The following is a 21,158-nucleotide window of genomic DNA, read 5'->3' as shown; positions in this document are numbered from 1 at the left end:
GAGGCACACTCCTCACGAGTATCACTTTATGTCCCAAAGTCCAGTCAAATCCCTGTCTGAAGAGTTGGGCCCAGAAATTGTTTTAGTTCTGGGCTGATAGAGAGTCCAGGGGCCATGCTTTCTGGGGTTCCTCCAGTCTCAGTCAGACCATGAAGTTTGGTCTTTTTACTAGAATATGAGTTCTGCACCCCACCTTTCTCCTGCTCCATCAGGGACTGTCTGTTGTGTTCCCTGTCAGGGCAGTCATTGGTGGTAGCCGGGCACCATCTAGTTCTTCTGGTCTCAGGCTGATGCAGTCTCTGGTTTATGTGGCCCTTTCTGTCTCTCGGGCTAATACTTTCCTTGTGTCTTTGGTGTTCTCCATTCTCCTTTACTCCAGGTGGTTGAGACCTATTGATGCATCTTAGATGGCCGCTTGCAAGCTTTTAAGACCCCAGCCGCCACTCACCAAAGTAAGATGCAGAACATTTTCTTAATAAACTTTGTTACGCCAATTGACCTAGATGTCCCCTGAAAGCATGCTCCCCATACCCTTACTACTCTGTCCCTCAAAGTGTTTGATTGTATTCAGGAAACTTCTTAGCTTTGGTTTAGTCCAGTTGTGCTGACTTCCCCTGTAGTGTGTGCTGTCCTTCTCTTCACCTAAGATAATTCTTATTTACTATCTAGTTAGTAAATAACCTTTACCCTCCCTCCTCACCCTCGTAACCATCAAATAATTTTTCTTCTGTGTTTAAACCTTTGCCTGAGGTCTTATAATAGTGGTCTTATACAATATTTGTCCTTCTGTGACTGACTAAATTCACTCAGCATAATGCCTCCCAACTTCCTCCATGTTATGTTTCATGGCTTCATCGTTGATCTTTATCGTTGCATAGTATTCCATTGTGTGGATATACCATAATTTATCCATTCGTCCGTTGATGGGCATCTAGGTAGTTTCCATCTTTTTGCTGTCGTGAACTGTGCTGCAGTGAACATGGATGTGCATATATCTATTTGTGTGACAGCTCTAATTTCTCTAGGATATATTCCAAGGAGCAGGATTGCTGGATCCTATGGTTCTTCTATTTCTAGCTTTTTAAGGAAGCGTCAAATCAATTTCCAAAGTGGTTGTACCATTTTACATTCCCACCAGCGGTGTATAAGTGTTCCAGTCTCTCCACAACGTCTCCAGCATTTATTATTTTGTGTTTTTTGGATTAATGCTAGCCTTGTTGGGGTGACATGATATCTCATTGTAGTTTTGATCTGCATTTCTCTAATGGCTAATGATCGTGAGCATTTTTTCATGTGTCTGTTAGACACCTGACTATCCGAAAGCCTCGTTCTTGTGGGTATGGCCCTTTCTATACGACCCCTAGCCGCTCTGGCTTCTTTTTGGATGATCCCTGGCCCCTCTCCGCGGTCTTTGCAGACGCTCCCTAACGCACCCGTCGGCCTCTAACGGCCTTTCCGGTTGCGTGGGTTCCCTTTGTCGCCCCCTTGGCAACTCACTATTTGTAGACCTTCCCTAGATTGTGTGTTCTCTTGGGGCCTCCCCGCCCCAGGCCTCGGGTTCAGGATGTGCACGCGCGCCGCCTCCACCCTCTTCTCCGGGTTTATGAGTAACTGAGCTGAGTCCAAGGCCGGGACTTGCCACGTCTAGGGATCCTTCCCCAGGTTGGGGGAAGGAGTGTTGGGGCAAGTGACCTCGTTGTGCCCAGCGCAAAGGCCCGGGTCCTCGCTGTACATCAGCCCCTAGCCTGCACTCCCTTAGACGTGAGCCAGCTTCCATCCGCCCTGAGTCCCCTGTGGTAGGGAGGGGAGCGAGGGCCCTTAGTTCCCTTGGGCCTGCCTTCTGCGGCTTGCTCACCCTAAGAAGGCGAGGGTGTTTTCAGCCCTTCTGGCGACGCCTTCTGGCCCCTAGGCTGCTAGACCAGAGCCAGCCTCATGGGCATGCGATCTGTACAGTCCTACAGGGCTCTGTGTTTAGAAGTGCCCCGCGCTTGGTTTAATGCTTTGCAGTCACCGTCTTGAAATTCTTAATATTAATTTTGAACAAGCGCCCGGATTTTCATTTTGTACCGGGCCCCACAAATTATGTAGCCGATCCTGCGGTGCACCTATCCCCTATTTCCAGATTACTTAACAGTCTGTGCCCTATAACATTGATTCATTGAGACCTTAGGACTCCATGGTTTCAGGATTTTCCAGCCTGGACAATCTGGAATCATTTTCAAAATTTATCTTTCCCTCCTCTTTGCCCTTTAAATTCAGTTCTTTAACCTGCAGATTCTTTAGCTAATTAGTTGAAATTGTTTTCCGCAGTTACCGCCCAAGGCCAAATTTTCATGACTTAATCTCCCCCTCCACCCCGCCGCCGTGTCCCGGTTGATCTGATGGGAGTATCCTCTAACAGCGTTTAGTTCTTAAGAACCTACAAGTGGTTCACTGTTGTTTATTGTTTCAGATACAAACTTTCAACCCTGGTTGTCTGTTTTATACCAACCTCATTTTTATTACTTCTGCCAAGCAGATATGCCCACAAATGCCTTGCTTGTTTCCACGTTTGCTCCTTCCGAGGAGAATTTCTTATCTGTGAGAAAGCTTGTCTCTACCAGTCAGACTCCCTTCCTCACAGCCTTGCATTTTGACCCAGTAGCGCCATTTCCAGGAATCTAGCCCAGACTTGCATAAAATTTATGTTCAGCATAGCAATTATTAATAACAGTGAAACACCAGAAACAAAATAGATCTAAATAGCCTACAGTATGATATTGGTTAATTACATTATGGTCTACATGGTATAGACAGTGAAATACCATGTAGCCATTAAAATGACATTGTAGTCTGCTATTTTTATACTATGGAATAATGTGCAAGCTACATTGTTAGAAAAAGGGTGGGTCAGGCCTTCTGGCAACCCCTCCTGGTGGATGCAAAAACAATATGGTTTCAATTTTGTATTACAAAGTCTAAAAATGCCCAGGTTCATTAAACAAATAATAAAATGTTGAAGGCCTTACATTAACTAATGACAAAAGTGAACAAATGAACAAAGGATTATGAGTATAATTTGTGCACCTGAGGTTCAGAAAAAAAATGTGTTAAACTCACCTACTTAATAATGAACTCTTGATTGCTTCTTACCTCTTCTCCTCAGCACTTAAATCCAGTTTAAATCTGAATAAAATCTTGTTAATTCAAACCTTTGTAACATGGAACTTGTATATTATTGAATAAAATAAAGTCATAGTAAATATTTTTTAAACAATTCTGTAGTTTTATGACCAAAATGAGTCCTCCTTAACATCATATCAAATGTTAAATAATACAGGATTTCATCTCTGGATCCACTGATTAATTTTTGTATGTAAAAGATTTTTAGGCGTATGAACTCCTGTGACCTGTAATATATTTCAAAATGTAAAGGGATTTATATCTTAGGGTATACTATGTGTTCTATTGGAAGAAATAAAATGGCATTTCTTTTTAAAAATTATAATTACTTAATATGTAATTAAAATATAATTTTCATAAACTTTGTTGGCTTTCCTGCTCATAATTTTGAAACCTCTGTGGCTTTAAGTATAGTTGGAGAGAGTAGAGGCTTGCCAAAATGAAAAGCACCTTATACAAATTGTCACCAAACAACATGGCAAGTTTCAAAATCATGAGAGGGAAGGCCAATAGAGTTTATAAAAATTATATTTTAATTATATATTGAGAAATTATAATTTCTTTTTAAATAAATCCACTTTATTTCTTTCAATAGAACACCTAGTATACCCTAAAATAAATGTCTTTACATTTTGAAAAATATTACAGGTCACAGTAACATGATCAAGAGTTCATAAGCTTAAAAATCTTTTACATACAAAAATTAAACAATGGATCCAGAGATGAAATCCTATATTATTTTAGAACCAGTTCTGGTAATTGCGGGAGCCTTGGTGGCACCGTGGTTAAAGCGCTTGGCTGCTGACCAAAAGGTCGCTGATTGAAACCCACCAGTGCTCCACGGGTGAAAGATGTGGGAGTCTGTTTCCATAAAGATTTACAGCCTTGGAAACCCTATGGGGCAGTTCTTTTCTGTCCTGTAGGGTGCCTGTGAGTCAGAATTGACTCAAAGGCGGTGGGTTTGGTTTTTGATTTTGGTTTTCTGGTAATTGCTAAGTAGATGTCAGCAGGCTGACTTCCTGTTTGACCTGCCTTGGGCTGGTTCCCGTTCATTAACGTCTCCACTAGAGGGCGGGCTGGGCTGTAGAGAAGAGAAGAAAAGCAAATTTCTCTTTCCCTGGCTAGCCCCCCTCCCGCCAGTCCCCAGGTGACTGCACAAGGCTTCTGGGACATGGGCAACATAAAGGGAAAGCTTTGTCTTCTGAGTTGACTGAGTTCCATACACGTGTCTACATTGTCCTCTGTGTGGAAGGAAGAGGGAAAGTATGCCAGTTTATCTAGGAATTTAAAATAAAATGCACTGACTATAAAGCAATTGAGTAATTATGAGATGTTCTAATACTCTTATATCCTGTGTTCTTAAGAACCAGAATATTTTGTGTGGACGATAGGAGTTATATATGTAATACAGAAGAAGTTAAAACCCTGTAGCCCTGAGTTTGAATAGGAAGTTTCAGCATGAACTGATACTTTTATTTATGATATGTTTTATTTTCCTATCTTTGTCCACTGAAAAGGTCTAGAAACAATGACCAATCTAGTAGCCATGAACACTTCTAGCACTGAGATTGTGATCTTAAAATGCCATTTCCCACTGAAAGAATCCAGACTTTCTTGCAGAAATGGCTGATTCCAGGTCTGGAGCAAGACATGTACAAGATGAGCATGGAACAACTTTTATCAGATAGCAAGGAAGTCAGCAAAGACTACTATGGTCATGTCAAAAGGACTCAGGAGCCAAGCTTCCGTGCCCAAATGTGGGACAGTTTGAGCACCAATAAGGATAATTTAATAAACATAAAAAACAAAACCAGTTGGCATCGAGTTGATTCTAACTCGTGGCAACCCAGTGTGTTTCAGAGTCGAGCCACGCTCCATAGGGTTTTCAGTGACTGTGATCTTCTGGAGGTAGATCAACAACCCTTTCTTCGAGTTGCCTCGGTGGATTCAAACCACCAACTTTTCAGTTAGTAAGTGAGCACTTAACCATTTGCGCCACCCAGGAACTCCTAATAAACATTAAATATGTTTAAATCCATGACTTTGTGTGTGTGTATAACTAAGTGGTCACTTTTTTTTAAAGTTTAATGGGAAACCAAATCATTATCTTGAAGATGGTAAATAAAGGGAAAGAATCAAGCAGTTATCTTGGTGTTCCTATATACATTGAACCACTGGGTAATGAAATAGAAGATGAGAGGAAGTGTCCCTTTATAAAAGTATTCCAATTATTATGACATAATTCAAATATGGCTGTTTTGCAACCCCTCGTGAATGAATGAATCTAGGCATTGAGCATGTAGGCCTGCATTCCTCAACAGGTAAACTGAAAGAAAAGGAAGAACCTAGAGATTAAAAGAGACTTACAAGATACAAAATTTTTGAAAAATGGGCAAGGATATACTATAGTGTCTAGAGATGCATATTTGGGTATAGTAAAACTATAAAGAAATGCAAGGAAGTGATTACTACTGTTGTAGGGTAAGAACACAAAGTTTAGTAAAGCAAAAAGAAAGTTTCATTCGGCATATATTCAAGGGGGCAAAAGTAGGAAATGGACAACCATGCTGCTAGAGCCATGTCTGCCTGAGTCCAAAGAATATTATAGAACAGGCAAGAATGGGAAAATGGACAAGCATGCTGCCACAGCCATGTCTGCCAGAGTCCAAAGAATATTACAGAATAGGCAAGAGTGGGAAAACAGACAAGCATGCTGCCACAGTCATATCTGCCCAAGTCCAAAGACCATTACAGAATCATCAGTATATATTAACATTACAAATGGGCAAAACTATTGAAAGCTTTGCTTTTTCAGATTGGCTAGACACTGTGATCCTACATTTTGAATTGTCTTTCTTAACAATCATTGGTACAGGTTTCAGTAACAAGAGTCAGTAGGGTCTTCATTGGTCCAACAAATTTCTATTGACTAAATGCTAACAGAAAAAGAGTACAAAGTCTTTTGTGTTCTGTTGGATTGGCTTTATGTGAAAATTTCCCTAAAAGATATTTTCCAAGAGTATCTTAGCTATTGTCTTTATACCTCAGGGCCAGTTGATGTGTCCTTTTAAGTCCTTGTGAGCCCAGCTCGAGCTGGGTCACATTCTCTTTGCTCAAGGAGAAGGAATAATAACTCCAATATTATTTCCTAAATCACCACTCACCTCAGTGGGTACTTGTGGCAGGAGGGAGGGTGCTGTGATTGGGATGGGGAACATGAGCAAGGGGCTTTGGTGTCTGGCAAAGTTCTGTTTCTTTCCCTGGATGATGATTACAAGGTGTGTTACTTCTAATGCCAACTTCATAGTTGCAGTTCTTTCTGCACCAGAAGCTGGGTCAGCTCTCACAGTTAAAAGGACGATGTCCTTCAGACTGCCAAATAGGCAGACACCAGCTGCAAGTTTGCGAGTCCATATGACACCCTCACCTGCTGGCTATGAATTTGGAATTTCTGTCTACTCCTTGGGATGCCAGACACAAGCTCAGGAGTTCCTCTTGGGCCCCCTCACTTCTGACCTGCTGGGTCCCACTAGTGCTTTGTGTTGGATGATTTGCTGGAAGCACTCACAGAACTTACAGAAAGTGCTATGCCTAAGAGTACAGCTTTAACTGTAATCAAAGGATACAAATTGACCTATCTGAGGAAGTCTGGGAGAATTACCAGCATGAAGCTTCCATGTCCCAAGGGACCGCTACCCTCCAGTGTTCATTGATGTCTTTTACCAACCAGGAATCCCATGGAGCTTCCATGTCCAGAGCCTCTACTGGCTTCATCCCCTCCCCGCGTTGTTGTGTTGTTAGGGCCTGTCGTGGCATTGGCTTTCTGTCATTACAACCATATGTATAACAGAATGAAATGTTGCCTGGTCCTGTTTGAGCCCATTGTTGGAGCCACTGTGTCAGTCCATTTCACTGAAGCTCTTCCTCTTTTTCGCTGATGTCCTTCTCCAGGGATTGGTTCCTCCTGATATTATGTCGAAAGTAAGCAAGATGAAGTCTCACCATCCTTGCTGCTAAGGAGTAATCTGGTTTTATTTTCTCCGAGACAGATTTGCTTGTTCTTCTGAGTCCATGGTATATTCAATATTCTTGGCCAACACCATAGTTTAAATGTGTCAAAATACATCTAGGGAAGGGCTGCCTCCTCAAAGTAGAATTAACCTTGATGATGTGGATGGAGTAGAGCTTTCGTGACCTTCATTTGCTGATGTGGCATGACTCAAAATGAGAAGTAACAGCTACAAACATCCATTAGTAATCAGAACGTGGAACGTACAAAGTATGAATCAAGGAAAATTGGAAATTGTCAAAAATGAAATGGAGCACTTGAAGATCAATATTCTGGCATTAGTGAGCTGAAATGGCCTGGTACTGGCCATTCTGAATTGGACAACTCTATGGTCTACTATGCCAGGAATGACAAAGAGGAACGGTGTTGCAGTCCTTGTCAAAAAGAACGTTTCAAGATCTGTCCTGAAGCACAGTGCTGTCAGTGATAGAATAATATCCATATGCCAACAAGGAAAACCAGTTAATCTGACTGCTGTTCACATTTATGCACCAACCACTAATGCCAAAGACACTGAAGATTTTTATGAACTGCTGCAGTCTGATACTGATCACACTTGCAATCAAGATGCATTGATAAATACTGGAGATTGGAATATGAAAGTTGGAAATAAAGAGGAAGGATCAGTAGTTGGAAAATACTGCCTTGGCGACAGAAACAATGCCGGAGATCACATGATAGAATTCCCTTCCCTGAAGTTAGTTAATTTCAGTCCATGTGGTGGTCTTTCTGGCGCTCTGGTGGCACAGTGGTTAAAGCACTCGGCTGCCAACCAAAAGGTTGGTGGTTCGAACCTACCAGCTACTCTGCAGGAGAAAGATGTGGCAGTCTGCTTCCATAAAGATTATAGCCTTGAAACCCTATGAGGCAGTTCTACTCTGTCCTATAGGGTCGCTTTGAGTCGAAATCAACTTGACAGTAACGGGTGGTCTTTCTGGTCAGTCCAGCCCCCACCCAGGTATGATCCCCAGGTGTGATCTAGAGATCTAGATAACAAAGGCACTTTAAATACTCAGGAAATTCCAGGGGTTTAGAGTTATCTCTCAGGAACCAAGGACAAAAGCCAAATTACCGGAGGTAAAGTAATTCTTTACCCCATGCAAGGGTTATAGTGGTGTTCACTTTATAATACTTTATTAAGCTATATGTTTGCTTTGCGTAGTTTAATGCATCTGTGTTTTATTTTAAAATAAAAAGGTTAATTAAAAATCTGCTACTCATATTTTATTATTTATCTGGGGCTGAAGGGCATGCAGCCCAATTTCATTCTCACTGACAGAATCATTTTTAAGGCTAACACCTTTCTGTCACTGTGCACTTAGGTAGCCAAAAAGTGCCTGGAATAGTTTCTTGCCTTTTGCGTGGAGGGACTTATTTCCAAGTCTATTTTCTTTCTCCCCTAAATTTTATTTACATTACTCATTTTTCTCTTAAACTGTAACATCAGTAATATAAAATGTAGACTTACAGGGCCTATTCTAATCAATATAGAATGGAAAGGTGATGATGGCTAACGTATTAAATTTAAGTGGTTACTTGGTGCCAGGCACAGTTCTGACGTCTTTAAATTCACTGACTCGTAATCCTCCCAACAACATTGAGGTGTGTTGTAGGGTAAAAAACATCACGAAGTTTAGTAAAGCAAAAAGAAAGTTTTATTCAGCATATATTCAAAAAAGCAAAAGTGGGAAGCAGACAAGCATGCTGCTAGAGCCATGTCTGCCCGAGTCCAAGGAACGTTACAGAATCATCAGTATATATTAACATTACAAATGGGCAAAAGCATTGAAAGCTTCACCTTTTCACAGATTGGCTAGAAACTGCTAAATCTCTGTAATCCTACATTTTGAATTGTCTTAACAATCATTGGTACAGGTTTCAGTAACTATAGTCAGGAGGGTCCTCATTGGTCCAACAAATTTTCCATTCACTAAATGCTAATAGAAAAAGATAAGAGTGGAAAATCTTTTGTGTTCTGTTTGATTGGTTTATGTGAAATGTTCCCTAAAAGATATTTTCCAAGATTGTCCTAGCTATTGTCTTTATATTTCAGGGCCCAGCTGATGTGTCCTTGTGAGTCCATCTCCAGCTGGGTCACGTGCTGTATAGTCAAGGACAGGGAATAATGACTCCAATATTTATTTCTTAAATCAGGTGTAGATTAAAAAAAAAAAAAAACCCATTGTCATTGCTGTGTAGTCGATTCGGACTCATAGCGACCCTATAGTACAGAGTAGAACTGCCTCCTAAGGTTTCCAAGGAGCGCTGCCAACGTTTTGGTTAACAGAGCTCTTAACTACACCAGGGCTCTGTGAGGTGTAGATACACCCCCGTTTTACAGATAAAGAAACAGGCTAGGCCATGAATCAGGCAGTCTCCTATGGCTTAACTGCTCCTGATGGTATTCAGTTATCACATGCTGTTTATGAAGTTGTTGACTTGGCTGTATATTTTTAAGTGCAATGTGTTCCACTGCTGACTGTTTCAACATGATCCACTGTGACTTTTAGATTCTTTCTGTTCTACTTAAATACGTTGTAGCTGGTCATTGGTTGTTTTCAATGAGAACACTTGATATTTCCTCCAATTCTTTCCTTTGAGGGAGTTTTCAATAATTGCATTGTATTTATTGAAGTTTGCTATTGTTTTCTGAGTACAGACTCCCGTCTTACCCACCTCAGTTTATCTCTCTGTTCACTGAGCCTGGTCCAGATCACAGGAGAGGTTATACTCAGCTGATGCCCCCTGATTCATGTGGAGTCATTGTCTCTTTTTTTGTTTTCCCTCCAAAGTTGATTTCAGAGGAGTTTAGACTAAGTCCTTATTCCTCAGCAGCAGCAGCAGCAGCAGCAGCAGCAGCATCACCAGAGCTTGTAAGAAAAGCAGAATCTCCAGGCCATCCTAGACTTGCTAGATGAGAATCTGCATTTTAACAAGATGCCCAGGTGATTTCTATGCACTTTAAAGTTTGAGGAGCATGCAGTGGTTAAGAGCTCGGCTGCTAATCAAAAGGTCAGCAGTTTGAATTCACTAGCTGCTCCTTGGAAAGCCTATGGGGCAGTTGTACTCTGTCCTATAGGGTCACTATGAGTTGGAACCAACTCAGTGGCACCCAGCAATAACAGTTCTTAAAGTCTGTGCTGCTAAGAGAGACATATCTATGCACTTATTTATCTTTGGCTGTACTGTTTACTTTCTGTGTGGCCTTGGGCAAATTACTTGACCCTCTCTGTCCTTTGTTTCTTCAACTGTAAAATGGTACCTCCCTCAAAAGGTTGTTTTATGATGGGCTTACAGCTGTGCCTGGAACACATAAGGTGCTGCCTTACAATTGAATAAACTTTCATGAATACTTTGAAAATCTCAATTCCAGGTAAGGCAGGGAAAGAACAGATTTGAAAGGCATGACAATAGAAATGGGCTTTGCTGGCGAATGGGGATATAGAGGTGTCTGCCTCAGGCCAAGGAGAAAGTGAAGGTGTGTCCGAGTGGGAGAGCAGAGATTTTAGGTCTGGAGGCCATACTGAGCCGCTTGAGAGGCCCCCACCTTTTTAAGATCTCAGGACATAGAGTGGACAGTGCCTTCTAGCAATTCCTACTTATGTGACCTGGTGGTAGAGCTGCCTCCATGATAGATCCGTGATACCACCAGGCTGTGCCAGAGCATCCTGGGGTGGCAGCTTCTTGGAGGGGCTGAAAGAAGATTGTGGGATTGGCATTAGAGTGAAGCCTACAAAGTCTGGCAGGAAATGAAAACAACACAAATGTTATGCAAAATAAACGAGCATCTCTTATTATTGGGCAGTGGCCTGGTCTCATGGCATCCAGGAGATGTTGGTTATATCAAAGTTGTTCATTTTTCTGCAAGCCTGATGTCTCCCCTGTTCCTAGATGGGGAGTGCTATGCTCTCTTCTTGGTCTGGAGCCTCAGGTCACATTCTGCGCACACGTCCCTCCAGGGCCTCCAGCTCAGCCAACACCTCTTTGGGTAGATCCTGGTTGACCTGCTCTGTCAGGTAGCTCCGAATGTCACGAACTTCCTGTTCCCAGAAGTCCTTGGGAAGTGAGAACAGCTGGGTGGTATCTATGGCTCCCAAGCCGCTGAGATCCAAGGCCCCTTCCTTTGGCACCAGCCCAATGGGCGTCTCTCGGGCACTGTCCTCTCCCTCTAGCCGCCGGCAGATCCAGTCTAGCACACGAGCATTCTCCCCAAAGCCTGGCCACAGGAAGCGGCCTGCCTCATCACGCCGGAACCAGTTGACGTGGAAGATGCGGGGCAGCCGGGCCCCCTTGCGCCCCTCCATGCTCAGCCAGTGTTCTAGGTAGTGCCCAAAGTTGTAGCCGAAAAAGGGCCGCATGGCAAACGGGTCGTGCATGATGACCTTCCCTGGAGAGGGGAGCAATATGGGTATGGAATCATCCTCCTTACTGAGGAAGGGAAGGGTACCCAGGTGGGAGAAGTTGTGAAATGTTCAAGGTTCTGAAATATCCTCCGGGCAGGGTGAAGAGAAGGAATTTATCGCGAAAAGATAGAACTGGGAAGGGGTGGGACCATTAAAGATGCTAGGCATGGGCAGGAAAAGGGTTTGGCTCAGGAAGGGAGATAGGATGATAAGGGCACACAGAGGAGAGGGAGCAATGGGGAGGGCACTCACCTTTGTGTTCAGCTGCAGCAGTAGACTCGGAGCGCATGGCACTGCCCACAAACACCCCGTGGCACCAATTGAAGGCCTCGTATATCAGGGGTACCCCTAGAATACCAATGCACATGGTCACAGGCAGCCCTTTTCTTTGGACCCTCACTTCATCCCTTCTGGTGATCTTGACTCTTAGTTTCTCTCTCCTAGGATTTCAGCTCTCTCTTTTTCTGACCCCATGTCTCCCCACAATTTTGCATCCACCAGGGGAAAACTCCAGAGACCGACAGCTACAGCTGGGGATACAGGGCGAAGCTCCCTGAGCTTGAAAGACAAGAGAGAAGTGGCCCTGGATCTAGAGCCAGACCCTTTACCAGAAGGCAGCCCCCTAAGGCACGGAGCCCACACATTGTTTACCTTTGGGTCTTCTGCCTCCAAAGATGATTGCATCAATGGGGACCCCTTCAGGGGCCTCCCAAGCTGGGTCCATGATGGGGCACTGGCGAGCTGGGGCACAAAAGCGTGAGTTGGGATGTGCACAGGGCTCCTTGTCACCTGGCAAAGGAGATACAAATACTATCACTTCGAAGGACGTGCCTGCCCCCAGTGCACATACACGTGTGTGTACTCTTGCACAATTTCTTTTTGCCTCATCAATTCCCCGCAGCCTTGTGTGGTAAGGAGCAGGGTGAATGGAGCCAGGATATCTTCCCCAAAAGATAGGCAGGCTATTTGTCCATCATGGTGCTGCCAACTGAGCTATGTGGGACAAGAGTGGGAACGGGATTGGTGTTCAACAGGGAACTAATGTTTATGCCAACAAATAGCCACTTAGCATTGACCATGGCTCAAGGGAAAGGGGTTAAATATTGGTATAAGGCTATCATAGAATTTTTCCCCCAGAAACTATTTCTTTATTTATGGGATTATTATTTAAATAAACATCCAAACCTAACACAAAAGTTAAGACTGTCAGGTCAATATTTTAGACAATTGACTTTCCATCAGCAAACGGGGAGACAGAATCTCCTGAGCTGTCAAAATGCAAACTATAATTGATTTTAAAGCTAACAGAATTTGGGTGATTTCCCCAGCCCAGCTTAGACGCTGATGGAGTGGAAGAGCTTGAAGAACTCAGACAGGGGCATAGCCTGGGCAAGAGCTCAGTTCATTTAGCAACTTCAGGTGCCCCGGAGAGGGGCTGGGGCACCACCATATGGAGTTCCTGAATGGGCACTGGGTCTTCTCCACTGGAGGTTGCTGGACACACCTGGGGGGTTGGGGAGTCACACAGCCAGTGTCCTCCTGCTCCCACCCCCAGCTCCTGCCTCCTCTCTCAGATAAGAGCCATCCCTGATGCTTCTTCCTTGTACTTCCACCTGCCTCCGATTCAGGACCCTAGCACAGGGTATTGTTCTGGAAACTCAAGCTGAGCACAAAGTGCCCTGACTCTAGAGATGATGAAAGGGTTGAGGAACTGGCCTGTGGGGAGAGATTAAATCTTCCTGGATTTCTCAGTTGGGTGGGTAGGCTGAGGGGGCTTAATGATGGTGTTAAGAGAAAATGAAAGGTGATTAGATGAGGAGGGTAACTGTGAAGCCAGCCTGGCACACTTGAATATAGGCTTCGGTGACCACAAGTCCCCCTGCTCTTGTCATGCTCTTCTTTGCTCACATTCCTAGCTCTCTGGGCTCTGAGTGCAGAAGGCCACCCAAAAACAGAAGGTCCAGAGTGTGGGGCTGGGGGTGGGATGGGGCCGAAAAGCCCCTGGGGTAATGACAGGATTGAAAGACTAGCTTCTGGGAAAGGCTAAGGAGCTGGTCTGCCTTACTTTGGAAGATTAGGGTGTATATATTGAAGGAACAGGAGGAGGGGAAGGGTAACAATATTGACCTTTAGATTATGCTTATTATACAGGGGATGGTAGGAGCCAAGTGGCAGGAGAAAAGGCGGGGGCAGAGTAGGAGGCAGGCTTCCACCTTCCCTAATAGGTCAAACTTCATGGGGTGTGGTTTAAGCCCAGTTGTTTTTATAATAATTTTCAAACCAGTCCTTTTTTTGCCCCTTCCTTCTTATGTTTCATGGAACCCTGGTGGAGCATGATTAAAGCGCTCAGCTGCTAACTGAAAGGTCAGCAGTTCAAACCCACCAGCTGTTCCTCAGGAGAAAGATGTGGCAATCTGTTTCCATAAAGATCTACAGCCTTGGAAACCCTATGGGGCAGTTCTACCCTGTCCTATAGAGTTGCTATGAGCCAGAATCCACTAGACGGCAATGGGTTTTTTGTTTTGGTTTTTCTTATATTGAGAATTTACTAGGCATTTGGCACTGTGTTAAGCCCTTTGTATGCATTATCTAATTTAATTCTCCAACAACCTCATGAGATAGGTACTATAATAATTACCGCCACTCAACTAATGGGGAAACTGAAGCTTAGGAAGGTTAAGCACTTAGCCAAGTCACAAAGCCAATAAACAGTGGAGTTGGGACTTGAACTGTGATCTTGCCTGGGGTTGGAAAGCTGCAAACATTTACAACTTCCTGTGCTTCCCAGAGGTCCTGGAAGATGGCTGGAAGTTGTGGAGAAGGCTTTCACATCATGAAGGTGCTAAGCCCTGGGGGCTGTATCACGACTCCCTATCTGACATACCAGGTTTCCAGGGTTTGCCCAGCCAGGAGGTCACAGTAACGCCAGATGCAAGAGGCCGGTCAATGCCCTCCCAGTACACACCACCATCACTGGTCTCAGCCACATTGGTGAAGAGAGTGTTACTCTGGATTGTGGCCATGGCGTTGGGATTGGTGGTGGCAGAGGTACCAGGGGCCACCCCGAAGAAGCCATTCTCAGGGTTGATGGCCCGGAGTTGACCTGTCGGGAGGAGAGGTGAAAGAAAGGAAGGACCAACCAGGACAAGTTGAGAAGTGAGGCCAGGGAAGGTCCTGCTCCACCCCTCCCTGCCCTGAGCTGGTCTGTGGGGAAAGGTTCTGCCTATAGGGTGGCTAGGCCACCTGGAAGTATGGGACAGGGTCAAGCTGCTCAGTACAAGCTGTTTCTGGTAGAGCTCACCAGGAACAGTGGAGGGGAGACTCCTATGTGATGGCAAGAGCCAGAACTGAGAGTGTGGTCCCAGGGCCTCTCACCTTCACTGTCAAACCTCATCCAGGCGATGTCATCTCCCACACACTCCATTTTCCAGCCTGGCAGTGCGGGCCGCATCATGGCCAGGTTCGTCTTGCCACAGGCACTGGGGAAGGCAGCGGCCACATAGCGCTTCTTTCCCGCAGGGTTGGTGATGCCCAGGATCTGCATGTTGGGGAAACCAGAAACAAGGAGTGGGTCACCAAAGGTCAGGGCAGTGTGTGCATGGGGAAGGATAGCTAGGGGTTAACAGGGAGGGCGAATTTTGAGTCACTAAATAGGAGCACAGCCTTGCCACCAGCAAGGGGGAGCCCCATATTCAGCAGCCTGGGGCCAAAGCTTTGGGCAGAGTCCCTGCCCACCAGCCTGGCACCGCCTGGCAGAGGGGAGGCAAGGCTGAGGCAGATCAGCCAGGCCCTGCCCCATCCCTGCCTCCCACAGCTGCCCGGATCCTCACTAGGCCCTCACCAGCATGTGCTCCGCCAGCCAGCCCTCAGCCCGGGCCAGCCGAGAGGCGATGCGCAGGGCAAAGCACTTCTTGCCCAGCAGGGAGTTGCCACCATAGCCGCTGCCGAAGGAGACGATCTCCCGCTGGTCGGGCACGTGGCCAATCAGGGTTTTCTCTGGGTTGCACGGCCACTGGCTCACTGGCTCCCCTAGGGACAATGGGGTCATGGGGCTGCTGGCAGGGGCATCAGGAACTGGGGTGTCAGGGGCTGGAGGTATCAGGGGTTGGCAGGAGAGATACTTGGGAAATGTGGTGGTGCCAAGGGGTGGCTAAAGCCCCCACCTCAAATTACCCACCAGCTTCTATGCCCCTATTCTTTGATGTGGGCAATTGACTTTTCTCAGTCTTGTGTGTACTGCTCTGCAAACAGCCTCACCCCCAGCCCAGACTGCTGACCTGGATCTTGGAAATTAGGTTTTCAGAGACGATGGGTTTTTGGGGCCTCTGGATGGGTAGGATTTAGGGTTCCCTATGAATGCAAGAAGACCTTTGTGTCCTCCCCTGGGCAGAGCAGGTGCTCACCTTGCCCAGTGAGGGGCTGGCCCACAGAGTGCAGACATTTGACAAAGTCGCCATCTCCTAGGGCACGAAGCACGGGTGTCCCCAGCCGGGTCATAATACGCATGCTCGCCACCACGTAGGCTGAGTCAGTGAGCTGCACCCCAATGCGGGAGAGTGGGGAGCCCACGGGACCCATGCTGAAGGGAAGCACGTACATGGTGCGGCCTGTGGAGAAGAACATCACCCGGATGAAGGGTTCCAACCCTGTTCATACCTCGAGTGCCCCTACCTCTGTGTCCCTGTGCTGATTACCCTGCATGCAGCCTGGAAACCTCTCATCCACGGCTCGCTGGAACTCAGCAGGGGACATCCAGTTGCCCAGCTGCCCACGGGCCCCACCAGCTGGGAGGGGCACTGTGTCCCGTTGAGAAGGAGTTACGATCACTGTCTTGCTCTCTACTCGTGCCACGTCCTTGGGGTCTGTGCGTGCCAGCCAGCTGGGGGGAAAAGGGAGTATCAGGTAGATGGTGGCCAGCAGATCTCCCTCATCCCCAGATCCACTTCTTCAGGTCCAGTTTGGTTCCAGGTCCTTGTGGTGGCCCATTTCCCCCCATCCAATAGCACCTCAGAGCCTTCCTCCAGGTTTTGTCCCATTTAGGGGGTGGTATCCCACAACCCCAGCCCTTTTGGAGCCTTAGCCCTGGGAAAGACTACTTGAGCTCGTGAGTTAAAAAAAAAAAAAAACCACAAAAGCTCTTATTTATATCAGCTTCTTCATTCAATGTAAAAATACAGACCAATCCCAGTTCCCAATTTTGTTTCCCCCAAAGCTCACATTCTTGCTGACTGGGATGGTCCAGTTAAATTTGGTTTTGTCTTGGTAAACCCAAAATGGCTTCAGTCCAAGCAGCTGCCCCCATCTTAGGGTTTGCTGGGCCCAGGAGCTTACCAGTTATTGTACTTGGGGAGCTTTCGGATGAGGCCCTGTTGCTCCAGCAGGGTCAGTGTGGCAGTATTCTCGGCCTCTGTCCCATCACAGATGTGGATGCCCTCTGGTTGGCACAAACGGGCACTGCGTTCCACAAAGTCTCGAACCTCTGCAGGCAGCTGGCCCAGATCTCCACTGAGTACTCGAGGGGTCTGGAGGCTGCGGTGTGATGACCAGCCCCAGGGGCTCATCACATGCCAGTTAAGCCTGTGAAAGAAAAGACGGGGAGGTAATCAGCTAGGTGCTGTCGTGGAGGTTGGGCAAGTGGGGGGGGGGGGGCAGACAAAAAGCTTGGGCTAAAGCAGTCTGGGTACAGGCCCCATGAAGAGCAGGTTGGAGTTGGAGTGGGGATGGGTGCAGGTCACTTGTACCTTGTGGCTTTTATGAAGCTTAATGAGAGTATCTCCTGGTTAAGTGACACTGGTCTGGCTAAATGAGCACAAAAGCACATGCCTGGCCATGCCTATGTTTAACTACATCTGGTCAATGTTTGAAATGAGCAGGCGCCCTATGGCTCAAGGTTCTAGAAACTGTGCCCAGGTGACAACTTCAGGTGTCTGGTGTTTAAGTTCTTAGCCCTATTCTTTCCATTCTCAAGTATAGTTTTTTATAAGTTAAAATGGCAGCTGTTTTTATTTTTTTCTTCTGGTGTGTATGCTGTTAGATTGTGGAAGCCCCGAGCAAACTCAAGTTCTTTGAGGTGACACAGCCCTCTTCTAGCCCCAGGTTTCTAATTAGGCTCTTGCACAGTGAGGGGGTGACTGGGTGTTGGAATTCTAGGCACCCAACCTGCTGCTGCCCAACTGGGCCAACAGGATTGTGTAAATGTTGCTGTTGGGTAGGTAGTTTTGAACTGTGTGGAAGGTTGACTATTGTGGAATGAGTGTCACTGGTTGGGATTCATACCCCAGCTCCCAGAAGGGCAGGGTCCCTGTTGTCTGTCCTCTCATGCCCCTGGGAGAGGGAGAAGCAGGGTCTGCTCTGATTGAACTGGACCCCGGGTGAAGCGACGCAGCGAGAGCAAAGACCAAGAGAGAGAAGTTGCCCTCCTATGCCAAGGCCTCACCCACCAGAAACTGTGCCCCACGTACCCAGGACCATGTGATTCTGTCCTTCCCCTGGCTGTTTCCTAGAGGCCACATGCCTATGTGGTGTTGCTGGTAGGGTGAGACATTAGCTTACAGGAAACGCAGACTCGGAGTGTAAGCCTAGGGAAGGGAGCAAGCTATATGTTCAGATCTTGGTTGTGGGAGCTTGAGCCTGGCTAGGGTGGGAGCTGGGGTGGCTTCCCACCAGTCAGAGCAGGGTGGAAACCCAGTGTGGTCCCAGGTGCAGGGGAGGAGGACTGCTGGGACCTGGGTCTGTACCTGTCTCAGAGAATTCCTTCCCACTCCCAGCATTAATTTTAAAGACACTAGTCTTGGGGAGTAGAGCCCTCCTGGCGCAGTGGTTAAGAGCTCAGCTGCCAAGCAAAAGGTTGGCAGTTTGAATCCATCAGCTGCTCCTTGGAAACCCTATGGAACAGTTCTACTCTGCCCTGTAGGGTCGCTCTGAGTTGGAATCGACTTGACAGCAACAAGTGAGTCTTGGGGAGAGTCTCTGTTCACCTGGAGCTGGCTCAGGAAGCTGCCCCCCCTCAAGTCGCCTAAGTGGACCTTCTCCCTTTCCTGTTCTCCAGAGACCACCCACAAGGCATGGGGTCAGCGGCAGACTCTGGGACAACAGCTTGGGAGAAGGGAGGCCATAGAGGGAAGACAGGGGTTCCTGTTCTGGACAGCAGAAGCCAGCCAGCCATGTACAAAATCAAGGCAACGTGGACCCATCCTCCCAAGCCCCAGTTCTCTATGGCTGGGCTGGGCTTCCGCCAGGTTCCAGTCCCGGAGGAGGCCGGAAATGGATGTTTACCTTCTACCTTCTTTAGGGAGCACTGAGCTATTTTCCCCAGGGACTCAAGCACCTTTGACCCCTGGGCCCTATTGCTCCTCACAGCAAGCTGGGGAGCGGGCTGGTAGGCTCTGGCAGGGGTCTGAAAGTTCCATCTGGTAAGGAAAGGAGAGTACACGCAGACAGTGCTCAGCGGGGACCTCCCAAAAGCAAGGAGGGGGAAGGAAGTTCTGTGAGTGGCAAACAGACCGCTCAGTCTGAGACCAGCAAAGCAGGGAGGGGGAGGAGGGAATGGAAGCAAGGAAGCCAGGAGCAGCGAGGCAGCCCCTGATCTCCGGGGAGATGCACGGCCGATGGGCCGTGGCCCCCCACACCCCGCCCGCCTCCTCCTCCGCAGACTGGAAAGCAAGCGGAGGCGGGCGATGAGGAGAGCAAAACTGGCAGCTCCAAAGAGACGAGCGCGGCGAAAGGTGCGGGCGGCCCCGGGCTGGGGGTCACTCACCGCAGGCCGGGGCGGTACGCAGTGGCCATGGCACCTGGGCGGAGGCTGCGGGGTGGCCACGAAAACCGAGCGGAGCTGGGGAGAAGTGAAAGGCGAGGAAGAAGGGAGCGCGGCAAACAGAACAGGAGCTCAGGCTGGGGCGGGAGGCGCTTAAAAAGAAGGCGGGCGGGCGCAGGAGGCGGAACCTAGCAGGACCGGCGCGACCCTCTCCACCCCGCTAGCCAGCTAGCTTCCCCGGCCCCCGGGCTCCAGGCCCCAGGCCCCAGGCCCGCCCAGCAGCCGCCCCCACCGCAGAGCTTCCCCTCGCCCCGTCTCTCGCATTGGAGGAATGGTTCTGCTCCGCGGCCCCTCCTCGAGGCCCGCCCCCAGCTCAGCCTCGCCCCTCTGCATATGATGTAACTTTGAGGACTCTTGCTCCCGGGGGATAGCGACTGGGAGACACTGAATGGCAAATAAGCTAGGGACAAGGGGCGAGGCAGGAGGCAGGAGCTCTCGGGGACTGGACATCTAGAAGCTCCGGGGTTGGACATTTCCTTTCCCGTTCTTCCTGGGGACTGAACGCTTTGAGCCTCAGGCTTTTCTGTCTTCCGAGGTCCCAACGCTAAGGTCTTCTTAGCCCCCAACCCTCAACCCCCTATTTGACTACGCCATGATGAGGGCTCCCTTCTGCCTTACGATGAAATGGTGGTGTCTCCCCACACCAAGTTATCTTCCTTGGGCCTCTGCCCTAGCCATTCTCTCCACATTCCCCTGGAGAGCTCATCTGCCCCCACCCAATCAGCATCATAAAGTCCTCGGGTAATTTCTCAAGCTTTATCTCCATCCAGGCACGTCTTTAACTTGAGATACCACTCAACTGGATATCACTCCAAGTGCCACAGCACCTCAAACTCAACATGTCTATGGTAATAGTATCTGCCCAACATCAAATCCCCCTTTTCTAGTAATAAACCCATTGCCTTTGAGTGGATTCCAACTCATAGTGACCCTATAGAACAGAGTAGAACTGCCCGACAGGGTTTCCAAGGAGTTGCTGGTGGACTTGAACTGCCAACCTTTTGGTTAGCAGCTGAGCTCTTAACCACTGTGCAACCAGGGCTCTGACTTCACTTGTGGGAGTCAATATATTTCTTGTCTCGCTCAAGCTAATTTTACATGGATTTCTGTCACTTGCAACAGAAACAACCTCAATTCTCTAATTTCTGAGAGTTCTCTGCTGGAACATAGTGGTACAGGAGACCTGGCCTCCAGCCTTGGGCTTACCACCCCTCCATCTCTTCCCACCCAGGCTCTATCCTGCGCTTGACCTAATGTGTATATATTTGGACCCCTTCCCCCTAAAACCTATATCCAAGTTCTATCCACAGCTACCCTGCTGCAAATAGCTGCCTTTTAGCCACCCTTTGAGCCTAAAGATATGCCTACTGGACAGCATAGTGAACCTCTCTTCCATTAACCTGCACCTGCTCCCATGGTTCCCTATCTCAGTGAATCTGACTACCCTCTAGCCAGCTGCGCTAGAGAGAACCTGAGTCAGTGTAGAATACTCTTTGCTTATGCTCCATAGCCAATCAGACACCTGGACCTTTGGATTTGTACCATTAACTCTCAAATCTGTGTCCATCCCTGTGGCCATGGTCTTAGTTTAGTGCCTTATCTCTCACCTGGCTCTAGGTGATAACTTTCAAGGCCTCTTGGCCTCTCTGCTCTCCAACCACTGCTCCTTCTCCCTTCCCCCCACCAAGCCATCCGCCACACTCTGTACACA

At 47.5% G+C, this 21,158-nt stretch overlaps 1 protein-coding gene across 1 annotated transcript; it reads right to left on the bottom strand.

Moving 5' to 3' along the window:
* Positions 1-10,998: 10,998 nt before the first annotated feature.
* Positions 10,999-19,680, bottom strand: PCK2 (phosphoenolpyruvate carboxykinase 2, mitochondrial). Its single transcript, XM_004390500.2, has 10 exons — positions 19,391-19,680; positions 16,966-17,211; positions 16,329-16,513; positions 16,038-16,241; positions 15,476-15,663; positions 15,010-15,172; positions 14,519-14,737; positions 12,286-12,423; positions 11,887-11,982; positions 10,999-11,618 (listed from the first exon to the last, which is right to left on the bottom strand). The coding sequence occupies exons 1-10, from the start codon at positions 19,417-19,419 to the stop codon at positions 11,164-11,166; spliced, it is 1,923 nt and encodes a 640-aa protein (XP_004390557.1). The 5' UTR covers positions 19,420-19,680; the 3' UTR covers positions 10,999-11,163.
* Between the last annotated feature and the right edge of the window lie 1,478 nt (positions 19,681-21,158).

Source organism: Trichechus manatus, unplaced genomic scaffold (assembly GCF_000243295.1).
Source record: "Trichechus manatus latirostris isolate Lorelei unplaced genomic scaffold, TriManLat1.0 scaffold00305, whole genome shotgun sequence".
NCBI classification, from domain to species: domain Eukaryota; kingdom Metazoa; phylum Chordata; class Mammalia; order Sirenia; family Trichechidae; genus Trichechus; species Trichechus manatus.
Note: the sequence above shows the minus strand (reverse complement) of the source record. Positions and strands in the feature narration are given on the sequence as shown.

Bases quoted from the DNA above. Each gene is read 5' to 3' on its own strand.
- PCK2 (XM_004390500.2), bottom strand. From the start codon at position 19,419: ATGGCCACTGCGTACCGCCCCGGCCTGCG. The intron at 15,173-15,475 runs GTGAGGGCCTAG...CCCAACATGCAG, and splicing joins GGCTGGCGGAGCACATGCTG to ATCCTGGGCATCACCAACCC. The intron at 14,738-15,009 runs GTGAGAGGCCCT...TCCTCCCGACAG, and splicing joins GATGAGGTTTGACAGTGAAG to GTCAACTCCGGGCCATCAAC.